This window comes from Stegostoma tigrinum, chromosome 1 (assembly GCF_030684315.1).
Source record: "Stegostoma tigrinum isolate sSteTig4 chromosome 1, sSteTig4.hap1, whole genome shotgun sequence".
NCBI classification, from domain to species: Eukaryota; Metazoa; Chordata; class Chondrichthyes; order Orectolobiformes; family Stegostomatidae; genus Stegostoma; species Stegostoma tigrinum.
This window is the reverse complement of record NC_081354.1, coordinates 155,725,276-155,738,491: the sequence shown is the minus strand read 5'-3', so window position 1 is coordinate 155,738,491 and position 13,216 is coordinate 155,725,276. Positions and strand designations below refer to the sequence as shown.

Here is a 13,216-nt window from a genome sequence, read left to right as displayed (position 1 = left end):
CCTGAGATGCTGCTTGGCCTGCTGTGTTCATCCAGCTCCACACTTTATTATCTTGGATTCTACAGCATCTGCAGTTCCCATTGTCAAGAGAAATTGAGGTATTGGTTAAGAAAAAGAAGGAAGTTTATGTCAGGTACAGACACCAGAAATCGAGTGAATCCCTTAAAACATATCAAGGCATTTGGAATATACTTTAGATGGAGCCAGGAGTGCATTAAAAATATAATCAAAAAAGAACCCACTCTACTTTTTTCTGAAGGAACATTTTTATAGACCAGTGAGCCTTACCTCAGTTGTTGGTAAAGTGTTGGAAAAGGTTATAAGGGATAGGATTTATAATCATCTAGAAAAGAATAAATTGATTAGGGATAGTCAGCACGGTTTTGTGAAGGGAAGGTCGTGCCTCACAAACCTTATTGAGTTCTTTAAGAACGTGACCAAACAGGTAGATGAGACTAAACCGGTTGATGTGGTGTATATGGATTTTAGCAAGGCGTTCGATAAGGTTCCCCACAATAGGCTATTGTACAAAATGCGGAGGAATGGAATTGTGGGAGATATAGCAGTTTGGATCGGAAATTGGCTTGCTGAAAGAAGACAGAGGGTGGTAGTTGATGGGAAATGTTCATCCTGGAGACCAGTTACTAGTGGTATACCGCAAGGGTCGGTGTTGGGTCCGCTGCTGTTTGTCATTTTTATAAATGACCTGGACGAGGGTGTAGAAGGATGGGTTAGTAAATTTGCAGACGACACTAAGGTCGGTGGAGTTGTGGATAGTGATGAAGGATGCTGTAGGTTGCAGAGAGACATAGATAAGCTGCAGAGCTGGGCTGAGAGGTGGCAAATGGAGTTTAATGTAGACAAGTGTGAGGTGATGCACTTTGGTAGGAGTAACGGGAAGGCAAAGTACTGGGCTAATGGTAAGATTCTTAGTAGTATAGATGAGCAGAGAGATGTTGGTGTCCATGTACACAGATCCTTGAAAGTTGCCACCCAGGTTGACAGGGCTGTTAAGAAGGCTTACAGTGTTTTAGCTTTTATTAATAGAGGGATCGAGTTCCGGAACCAAGAGGTTATGCTGCAGCTATACAAAACTCTGGTGCGACCGCACTTGGAGTATTGTGTACAGTTCTGGTCACCGCATTATAAGAAGGATGTGGAAGCTTTGGAAAGGGTGCAGAGGAGATTTACTAGGATGTTGCCTGGTATGGAGGGAAGGTCTTAAGAGGAAAGGCTGAGGGACTTGAGGCTGTTTTCATTAGAGAGAAGAAGGTTGAGAGGTGACTTAATTGAAACATATAAAATAATCAGAGGGTTAGATAGGGTGGATAGAGAGAGCCTTTTTCCTAGGATGATGACGGCGAGCACGAGGGGGCATAGCTTTAAATTGAGGGGTGAAAGATATAGGACAGATGTCAGAGGTAGTTTCTTTACTCAGAGAGTAGTAAGGGAATGGAACGCTTTGCCTGCAACGGTAGTAGATTCGCCAACTTTAGGTACATTTAAGTCGTCATTGGATAAGCATATGGGCGTACATGGAATAGTGTAGGTTAGATGGGCTTGAGATCGGTATGACAGGTCGGCACAACATCGAGGGCCGAAGGGCCTGTACTGTGCTGTAATGTTCTATGTTTTCTAAAGAAGGGTTGAGGCCCAAAACGTCAGCCTTGCTGCTGCTCTGATGCTGCTTGGCCTGCTGTGTTCATCCAGCTTTATACCTTGTTATCCCACGCTACTTGCTATTGTGGATTTACAAAAAAAAAGTAAGGTTACACTTTAAAAAGCCACATAGCAACTCCTCTGCTGTGAGCTCGCCCACTGAGGTTTCTCCAAGGTCAGCTGTGAATTTTGCTGTTTGTTGATTTTTTTAGAACGAACTTCAATGTTCAGTGATACTGAAAAGTCCAGCATAAAATGAACATAGCTCATTTTGAAGGAACAACAGTATCATTTACTCCACATCCATCGATATTTTCAGTAAAATACTGGGAAAAAATGAGACAAAGTGTTTTTATGTGACTTGGTGAATCTCTTTTCCCTTCATGCCCTTGAGTGAGCAAATCTCCCCAAATGATGACCAGTTGAAAACTGGTAAATTGTTTGACAAGAATCAATATTTTAACAAATTACTCTGTGTATTTAATTGAAGACACAGCCTTAAACTAAGGAACTATCAGAAGGAATCAAGGGCTATGGGGAGAGTGCATGGATGTGGAGTTGAAATGTCCATCAGCCATGATTTAAATGGTGGAGTGGACTTGATGGGCCAAATGGCCTTACTTCCACTCCTATGTCTTATGGTCTTATGGTCTTAAACATGCCAGATTAACGTTTATGTAAGATCAGAACACATTGTGTCCACATCATATCAGTTCTGAGGAAAGGTCACTGGACCCAAAATGTTAATTCTGATTTTTTTCCTTCTTAGATGCTGCCAGACCTGCTGAGCTTTTTCAGCAACTTCTGTTTTTGTTCATGAACACATTGTGTGCTGGTATTCTCTACAGTTTAGCTTTCTTTTCGATTTCCTCTGTTTTATTTTAATGTGGTGTTCCAGGGATTGGTCCTAAAACTGCCAGGCGGCTTGAGTATCTCGGAATTAACAGTATTCATGGGCTGCAGACATTCCCTTTGAATGTGCTGGAAAAGTACCTGGGAGTATACACCGCTCAACGAATCCACAAGCTCAGCTTTGGTGAGGATGACTCCTGTGTGGTTCCTACAGGACCACCCCAGGTAATTTCCTTCAATGTAAGGTAACAATGCATGGAAGTTCTTCAGCAAGCATCTTGGATGCAAATCGAGTACATTAGCCAATTTCTGTGTGCAGTGCTCTTTGTCCAATCTGACCAGACCACATAGGGGCTCATTAACTTTAGGCATGTTTGCCTGCAAGCAGCACATGGAATTTAAAAGATGCAAAAGAAGGATTTGTTTCAATCCTTTGCGATGGGAGCATTCCGTGCAGCTTTCTCAATTCTACAGTGATGTAACCAGCAAAATGGACAGCTGCAGACTTCTGTAACAACTGGCTACATTTTTTGTTGGTTTTGACCTGACCAGACATGGAGTTAAGAGGAACAGCAATCTGTGGACCATTGCTGCTCCACACTCGCACCCAACCATCTATTTATGTCCTTTCTCAACTTTGCTGGGAGACAGTTGGCAACCAAGCAGTTTTGAATTGAGAACCTTTGGATCTGAACACTGTTTTGAAGGGGAAATCTACTTTCTTGCCATCCTCGGGTCTCCATCATCCAGATCATAGAATCTGTACTGTGTGGAAACAGGCCATTCGGCCCACTGCCCCTCCAAAGAGCATCCCAACCTGAGTCCTTCCCCTACCCCTGCATTTACCTATGTCTAACACATCTAACCTACACAACCCTGAACACTGCGGGCAATTTAGCCTGGCCAGTCCACCTATCCTGCGCATCTTTAGACTGTGGGAGGAAACCGGAGCACCTGGAGGAAACCCACACAGATATGGGGAGAATGTGCAAACTCCACATAGACAGTCACCCGAGGGCAGAATCAAACCCAGGTCCCTAGTGCTGAGAGGCAGCAATGCTAAGCACTGAACCACCGTGTCACCCAAAGTCTGGCTTTTTAATTTCTAATCTAACTCCCTAAAGTCTGCTTGCTCGACCTTATTTTTCTTCCTTCCAATGCCATTGGTCCCAACATGGACCATAACTTCTGGCTGTTCACCCTCCCCCTTCAGAATGGCCTGTAGACATTCCCTAACATCCCTGACTCTGGCACCTGGAGACAACGTATCATCCTGGAGTTGTATCTATGGCCACAGAAGTGTACTGTCACTTCCCCTTCTGCATTTCTTCCCACCCGCCCACCCCAAAACCCACCACCTCCATGGACATCCACAGTATCTTGGTCTTGGCTATGGTTGTCTTCCACCGTGAAACTGTCTTGCTCACTGTTTTCCAAGGCACAAAAGTAGTTTGCAAGTGAGATGTACTCAGGGGATTCCCTCAATACCTGCCTGGTCTTTTTCTTCTGTCTGGCAGTCAGGCATTCCCTCTCTGCCTGCACTTCCTTTAGCTGCAGAGTAACCACCTCCTGAGACATGCACAAACCTTCCAGCGTCATGAACACACCGTTGTGTCCCCTGCTCCAGCTGAAAGCACTTCATGTGCACATGGTCATTCCAACCAGAGGAAGTGGTAGATGCAGGTAAAGTTAAAACATTTAAAAGATATTTGGACAGGTACATCAAAAGGATAGGTTTAGGAGCCAAACGCTCAAAAATGGACTAGTTTGGTTTGGGCAACTTCATCGACTTGGATGAGTTGGTCTGAAGGGTAGCACAGAGGTTCAGTGATTAGCATTGCTGCCTCCCAGTGTCAGGGACCCACGTTCGATTCCAGGCAACTGTCTATATGGAATTTGCACATTCTCCCTGTGTCTGCTTGAAATTCATCCAGGAATTTCCTCATACAGTCCAAGGCTGTGCAGATTAGGTGGATTGGCCATGCTAAATTACCCATACTAAATTGCAGGGTGGTGGATTATATGGAAATTCAGGATGACAGGGTAGAAGTTTAGGTCTAGGTGGGATGCTGTTTGGAGAGTTGATATGGGCCGAATGGCCTGCTTTCATTCTGTAGGATTCTATGATGGGTCTGTTTCAATGCTATATGACTCTGACTGTCTAGGATTTCCATGGGAAAATCACAGGTCTGAGTTTCCCAGAGATACCTCAATTAAATGGAATATGGACACTTTTATTTTACCCTTACTCCTACCTAAATATGGAGCATTAAAGTTATTATTTTATTTCATAAAAAATAATCTCTAAGTACATACAAAGGTTCCATCTCAGACCTTCTAAACTGGAAAATTATAATGTTTTTCTGTCCCAAATACCTCTCAGGTCCACCACTGATCTGTCTGCTTCTCTACAAAGGTCCTTACCTCACCCACTGCTCTCAGTGATGCTGACTGCCTGTCACAGGGTCCCCACCTCACCCACTTCGCTCTTCCCAGAGCCAAATCCTCTGAATCCAAGCTCAGTCCCACTTGACGTTCTTTTCTAACACTTCCTAATACAGGGCACCGAAATAAATGGGTGTCAAAGCAGCGAGTGAAGCACACAACAAGACCTGGTTTGAGAAGATCAGTGAGCCAATTGTTGCTAAGCCAGCTGAACTCAGTTTATACTGTACCTTCCTAACCTACCTGGCTCAGTGGGATATGATCAATATACATTCTGATCTGTCGGGGAGTTTAATCATGACTTTTTCCTGGATATTAGCTTTAATCACTTGCACAGAATTAAAATAATTTAATATTACCCTTCATGTTTTCCTCAGTCCATCAGTGACGAAGATACCTTCGAGAAGTGCTCCTCATTAGTTAAAATTAAAATGAAAATTGAAGAGCTGCTGATCAGTCTTCTAATCAGGTTGGTGAGGTATTTTCAGATGACCTTCTAAAATTGTTTTTAGATGTTGACATTTATATAATGACATCATTCCCATGTTTATTTAAAGAGAAAACATAATTTTTTAGAAAGAGGTTTGCCTGAATATCAGTCTATAAGAAATGAATTTCCATAGTTCAGACCAAGAACCATTTCCAAAGCCTTATGCATTAATACTCCAGGCTGCAGGAATGTTGACATTTGGCAGTGTCAGCTTTGCTTCTCCTCACATGCTGAATTATGTCACTGTCCCCTTAATTGAGTTACATCCTGACACTGGTTACTTATAATGTTAAATGAGACATATCTATCATTAATATCCCTCAACTGCTAGAATATAAAGCTGACAAAATAAAAAAACAACAAATTAGTTTGAAAAGTAAAAACATGACATGCTATTTACGACGATAGCTATTTACTGCACTGTTGTTGCAAAGCTTCTCAATGTTGTTTCAGTAAATAAGCAGACCAGGACCTAACAAATATAATGATGTGGCCTTCTTCAATATTTTATAAAACTGTGCTTCAATCAACAAAGTGTATTTGCCTTCAGGACGTTGTGGATGTTGTTTGCAGGTTACACAATGTTGGACGTGTACCACGGACCATTCGGCTCACAATTAGACGATCTTCAGCTTCTAACAAATGGTTCAATCGGGAGAGTCGGCAATGTCCTGTTCCAAATCAACTGATGCAGAAACTTCACACAGGTGATGATTGTCATGGTATCCTCTGATACAGTTTGCTTAAAGCACTGAGCATTGTATACTGATACACACCTCTTAAAGTATTGAGAAATATAGTTGTGCAATTATATTTACCTCAAGAACAAAGGTTAGCTTTCACTACTATTCCTCTTAAATGGAAACTGAAAGATCTGGAAAGGCTATTGATCCCAGCTACATTCTTCACTCAAATTCATGATTTTTTTTCAGCTTTATTCAATTATATTTTCAATGGGCCGAATGCCTTTAACTACACTTTGTTACCTTTTGAGTAAGGAATTTATTAAAAATGTATTGATTTCCTGTAGCAAAGTCAAGAAAAGTATATTTACTTTAAAAACCTCAGTGTTACTGTAGGTGTCAGAGAGGTCTGCTTCTGGAACTTAAGAGCTCCATCTCATGTTGGAGGTGTGCAGCTGCAGAAAAGACAGAGAGTGCTGCTTCTGCGGAAAGAGGAACAAAGTTTACTTTCTAAATCCGTTTTGACCGTTCTTCAGAATGTGCAGTGTTCAGATGCATGCCTGATTGTGAGCCAATAATAATGATGCCTGTCGAGGAACCCCATGACATATGCAAATTACTGTAGTTATTTTTATTTTACCTGTTCAGACATTTGTGTATGACACACATTCAGGGGAGTTTGGACTTGAACTGGGGCCTCCTGGCTGAGAACTAAGGATGCGAGTTAATCGAGTACAGATAGAACAGAGCGCAGTATTCCGGACAAGCAGAGTTGATGATTAGAGGGATAACTAGACCCAAGCAGGAGTGAAAGGAGAAGTAGAAGGGGGTTGGGGTAATAAAAGCTGAGGAAGTAAATTGGATGGGAGGTGGTTCGAGAGATGAGACCTAGAAGAGGGGACTGTTGGTGTCAACAGTTTTATCTCGATGGGGGGAAGACCATCAGGAATTTTCTTGCTGTCATCCCTAGTCACAGGTTGAGTTGCAGTTTGAGCCTCATGATCCCGGCATCACATGCCGTGAAACCAAAGGAACTGTCTTGTTATCTTGCTGGAAAGAATCCTCCCCGACATTGGATCTAGCATGAAGTGAAAATACGATTAAAATACTCCAGTTGCAAAGTTGTATGTTCAGCAGAGGGTGCAACAAAATAGGGGCAGGCGAAAAGACGTGATCATACAATTTAGGAACAGAAGTAAGCCATTCAGCCCATCAAACCTGCCCTGCCATTCGATAAGATCACAGCTGATCTGTTTGTGTTTTGAATCTCGCATTGCCATCGGCCCCTGGTAAGCTTTGATTCCCTTGCCTAACAAGAATCTGTCTGTCTGTTCAGGAAAGATATCCAATGACCCTGCCTGTACCATCTTTTGAAGCAGAGAGTTCCAAAGCTATGTAAGCCTCTGAGACAAAAGAAATCCCCCTCATCTCTAAAAAGGTGACACCTAATTTTAAATTGTGGCCCTGAAGTATTGATTCACTCCACAATAGAAAACATCCTTTCCACGTCCACCTTATGAGGACTGTTCGGGATCTTATAAGCTCCAATCAAATCACATCTCACTCTCGTAAACTACAGTGAAAACAAGTCCAGCTAAACAATCTTTCCTCATTAAAAGAATCCACTTATTACAGATATCAATCAAGTAGACCTCTTCTGAATGGAAGTGGGCACAGTACAATAAAAACATAGATTTGGTCATATCTGGCCGCAGAGAAGGATAGGAGGGTCAGTTGTTTGAGCGCAAGTCATTCTGATGGTCCACTACCACACAGTCAACTGATGGACTCCAATCAGAGAAATTTGATTCAACAGCCTTCTGTGAAAGAATTATAAAAATGAACCTATAAATGACAAGTATTCCTAAAATGTTTTAAAATGATCATTGTACTTCAACATCACCCAACATGCTTATCTATACTTATATAGCAACTGGCTAAATTTGCAAAGTCTTACAAATTTAAGACTGTCCCACAGTGACCCTTGGTGTGCCCAATGTACGCCTGCATTCAGCTTCAGCTAACTGTTTTGGTGTTAATCCTCAGCATATTCTAATGTGAGTATTGTGAGTCAGACAATGAAAATGGAAAACATCTCTCACAGCATCACCTACAAAGTTGATTGTGCAAGTAAATATTGATACATATTCTCCTATTCTCGAGTTTCTTTCATGTTTGTGTACTCACACATGCAAACAAGTTACATAAAATAAAATCACAGTATTTTTCACAGGTGTTAGTTATGCCCTCATCAACTGAAAAAGTCTCTAGCAGCAACTCTGGCGACTGCCTGAAATCTAATACATGTAACCTCCAATTTCACTCTTCTGGATGTGTATAGGATTTTTAAGTACCGCTCGACTGAAGGTTATTCTTCTGCTATATTTCTGCAATTTTTAAAGGATGTTTAAAATTAGAATCTGTACTTTCTTTGTGTTCTGATTGTTTTACAACCATTATACGTTGAGTCTTATTTAAATGAAAATTCTTGGTGCTGAATGGACATCGACAGTATGAGTACAATATTCAGCTCTTTTCCATTCTAAGTTTTATTAGATTCCCTACAGTGTGGAAACAGGCCCTCTGGCCCAACAAGTCCACACCGCCCCTTGAAGCATCCCACCTAGGCCCAACCCCTATAACCCACACACCCCTGAACACTACAGGCAATTTAGCATGGCCAATCCACCTAGCCTGCACATCTTTGGATGGTTGAAGGAAACCCATGCAGACACGGGAAGAATGTGCAAACTCCACAGACAGTTACACCCGAGGCTGGAATCGAACCTGGGTCCCTGGCGCTGTGAGGCTGAAGTGCTAACCACTGAGCCACCGTGCAGAAAAAGAGCCTAATATTGTACTCATACTGTCAATGTTTGGTGTTGTGACCATGGAGGATACTTCAGGCTGAGAATCCATGAAGTGGTAATTCTGTTATTTTCATTACGTGCCTCATCTCATTCTATTATTCACTTTTTAAGCACTTTTACATTTGTCAATACTAAATTTAATTTGCTATTTGCATTTCAGACTCTATATCCAATCTAAATGTTTCACCACAATAAAACAGGCATTATGCCTTTCTTTTTAACAAGCTTACAACTGACTTCATAAACATTGATTCTTCCAAAGTTTCATCATAGCTTAGCATTTAATTAATCAATTTCCTCCTAATTGTTCTGTTCTAAAAGTGCCGACTTGGACTACATTTGTATGGTTGCTCCAATGCCAAGTGACTGTACTCCATGTATAAACGCAAACACGTAATGCCAGCCGGTTGAGAGAGATAATGGGAGCTGCAAATGCTGGAGAATCCAAGACAACAAAGTGTGAAGCTGGATGAACACAGCAGGCCAAGCAGCATCTTAGGAGCACTAAGATGCTGCTTGGCCTGCTGTGGTCATCCAGCTGCACACTTTGATACTTATGCCAGCTGGTTGACGTTGATTCTGAAGAATATCTTTCTCAGTTCTTCCCCGCCCTCATTGGCACTTACTCATGTCCATGTTCGAACAGGAATCAATGGAAAGTGATCAATAATAGAACTTTGAACTTGAGTCAATCCAGATTTGTTGTAGTTCTGCCTTTGAAAAATAGTCTTCCAATACTCACTATCAAGGCCAACATATGAACTGTAGCCACAGAAAATAAAGAATTGTCCTCTAAGGTAGAGTCTGTGCATTCAGCAGCAGTTATGAGAAAGCGAGAGAAACAAGAAAGCACAGTGAGAATAGGTGTGAGGAGAGACATCTTTAAATCTGATAACTCCTATGATAATATGATAATGATTTTTCAGCTTAGAAAAGCAACCTCGGGGTTAAAAAATGATGATTTAGACGTTTTTGAGTTTTAGCTGATACCTTTTGAAGTTCAGGAAATATTTATTCAGTAATTTTCCATTTGGAAAGATAAGTTTTTTCATGATCTATGGAAGTAGCTGGCAGGTGGGGCAAATGGCCTTTACAGTTTGCATGTATTATTATGTGCCTTCTTCCTGAGTGTAAATACCTCACTTTTTTTCACTAGGTCCCTGTGACACTGTGGTTCCACTGGTTGAAATTCTAATGAAGTTGTTTGAAAAGATGGTAGACACAAGGTCTCTGTTTTATGTAAGCCTTCTGAGCGTGTGCTTTGCCAAGCTTGTTCAGCCCACTTTGTCTTCCCCGATCAAGGGATCAATAGGGTTCTATATGACCCAGAAATCCCCGGGAAAATCAGACTTGAGCCACAATGGGAAAGCACGTAGACAGCTACTGAGACAGTGGAGAGGTTCTGATGATGCTGATTCAGGAGAAAATACTACAGGTCCCATGGAAAGTCACCGAGAATCTATATGTGGAATTGCAGACCATGTTGCTGATAATCACTCAAGCCTGACATGCTCAGACTCTGCCCTACCACCTGGGATTGATGTTGATGTATTTAAAGAACTCCCAGCTAATATTCAGAAAGAAATTATTGCAGATGCCAGCCCTTCCAAAAGTCAGCTGAAATGCAAAAGTAAGACTGAGCAGTCTACAGGGAAAGAAATGAGAAAAGGCACCTTCCTGTTCAGGTCACTAACAGAAGAACAGAGGAAACTTCTGGTACCACCAGACACTGACTGTAGTCCTATCATTTCCAGTTCAGATACACCTCTTTTAGATTTTCACAGCAGTCTACCAGATAATCCCGATCCTCAGCCAGAGCAGCATGCTGTTAATGACAGTGGAGCCTCTGTGCAAGACTGCCAACCATCTGGTGAAACCTTGGAATTGGGTAATGCGGAATGTGAGAGGCTCACGCTTCGGAACTCGGGACCCATCCCCACTAATGTGGATCCAAAGGTGTTTTCTGAGCTGCCCAGTGAGCTTCAGAACGAACTGCTGACAGACTGGAAACAACAGAAGACAGTGCCAAAGAGAAATGTTGCCAAACAGGCCAGCAAAGTAAGACCCAATACAGGAGCTAGACTCCCCAAAAAGTCTACCAAGTCCAACAGTATCCTGAAGTATTTTAACAAGAATTAAGATTGCAGCGTTACTGAAAGTTGATGCCTGATGCCACAAACAGGATTAACTTCTAACAAAACTGTAAGGGGCAGAAATGACAGCACTGGTGCTGGAATTTCACACAAACCACAAGAATCACTGATGTGGTGAAAGGAAATTCCCATGTGTGCGCAACAGGGTAAATTCTTCTGATGTTTGATGCAAGGGATTTTAGTTTAAAGAGTAAAGAGACTTTTTTCCCCTTTATGTAATTGATATCTGATCCTGGAGTACTTGATGCAGACACGATATTCTACAAATGATGAAGTGTTCAAACCTGAATTATATAAGTATTTTCTTTTCTTTTTGTTTGTGTGACTTTTCTCCTTTTCCCACATAGTCTCACTTCATCAGTTACTGCATTCCAGTAGAGAAAAGAGAGAAGCAGCTAGTCCCAAGTATTACCAAAGCTACTGTAGTTTGAGCTCACCCTAGCCTGACCACATGTTTTGGAATGCTTTCCTAATAATTCAAAGGGATGGCAAATGTTTCCTGACACAATGCAAATACTCCCCAACTCTAGATTTGTGTTCTCAAAGCCTGGGAGAAAGTGACTACTAAAAGGAGCAACTGAAGAACGTGCTTGTCGTATGAGAAAGATCAGGACTTTCGTCTCAAAAACAAAGTTGCTTCTTGATGCACTTACCTGCACTCCTACATTAAGGTGGAACAGCATGACTGAAAGCAATGTTTTTAAAATCAGTGTACCCAGGCATGTGTTAGGTTAAGCTTTGATGGTACCTTTCTCATAAAAACGTCTGATCTGTACCAGAGTGTGCAATTTGCATTTGTATTGTTTTGCATTGCTACTTAGCTGCTTCCATCTGCTTCTGTAAAAGTGTATTGTGTTACTGTATTATTGTGTTAATTAAATTCATTGTGTTTTTTTTAACGTAAAAAAAATTGAATTGTTGCCTTACTGAAAATATTAACATGAAAGACGCAAAGTAAAGGACTCTTTTCTGAAATTGCAATAAATCAAAAATAAATGTTCTCAACATGTGCCTAAATCAAACAGATAAACATTAAAAGGGAGTACAACACACAAATGAGGAATGATATGAACTCAACTTCACATAAATAACCCATGGTTAATCAATTTTAGCTTTTAGTTTTATCTCCCATCATGAAACAAAGCAGACTTCACTCTTGTGAAATGAAGTTTGCAGATGAGAGAACTGGACCAAGGCGCAGGGAAGACAGTGACACTGAAAGCGGTCAAAATCGGAAGGCAGTATAAGGTTAGAAGTTAATGGGAAAAAGCTATAGAAAGATTCTGGAATATGAAGGTGGTAGAACATGATTTGATACCAGGAGAACAGAAAGAAGGTAAAGCAGAATTAAGAGTGTTGGATAGAGGTTGTTGGAGTAGGAAAAGGCTTAGAAGCCAGGGCATGGTTAGAGGACAAACATAAAGTAGGCACCAAAAGAGGAGATAATGGAATATATGTCAAAGAATTAAAATTGTTCAAGCAACAGGGTCAATTATGATTGTTTTAAATATCCTTAAAATTTGAAAAAGAGGTTTTTGTGGAGTTGACATGGCTGATCTCACAGTGGGTACCAGAGCATTCATAAGAAAGGGTGAAGTGCTGGCACAAGGGAAGACAACAGACCAGACTAAATATGGAGGGTATAAGGCAGAGCAGGGCTATAAAGAAGGAGTCAGATAGATGGGGGAACCACCAAGGCAAAAATGGAGAAGAGAGAAATTGAGTGATCGGTGCTCGGAATGGGGTTTTCAATTCTCATGGAGGAGAGTTCAAAGGCAGGAACACTAATAGCTTACCTTGAGATGTCACATTTCATATAATGAAATGGCCCAAGGTGCTTCTTGGGAGCATTATAATAAGGTATATCACTAGCAAACAAGCCGTTGGCTGGAAGAACACAGCAGGCCAGGCAGTATCTGTAGGAAAGGAGCAGTCAATGTTTTGAGTATAGCCCTCCTTCAGGCCAGATGTCAGAGTGTGGTGGGGGGGAGGCTGCAGATTAAAGGGGGGAAAGGTGGAGGCAGAATGGCATGGGTAGGTGGACACTGGCAGTAGGTACGACCT

General features: G+C 41.6%; 1 protein-coding gene across 2 annotated transcripts in view; it reads left to right on the top strand.

Annotated features, from left to right (window-relative positions):
- poli (polymerase (DNA directed) iota) overlaps window positions 1–12,017 on the top strand; it is a 56,961-nt gene extending 44,944 nt beyond the window's left edge. For both annotated transcript variants that reach the window (XM_048545072.2, XM_048545007.2), the window contains 4 exons: window positions 2,558–2,736; window positions 5,334–5,425; window positions 6,020–6,153; window positions 10,156–12,017. In XM_048545072.2, coding sequence (XP_048401029.1) covers window positions 2,558–2,736; window positions 5,334–5,425; window positions 6,020–6,153; window positions 10,156–11,138 — 1,388 coding nt within the window. In that variant the 3' untranslated portion in view covers window positions 11,139–12,017. The remainder of the gene's footprint in view (window positions 1–2,557; window positions 2,737–5,333; window positions 5,426–6,019; window positions 6,154–10,155) is intronic.
- The last annotated feature ends 1,199 nt before the right edge of the window (window positions 12,018–13,216 follow it).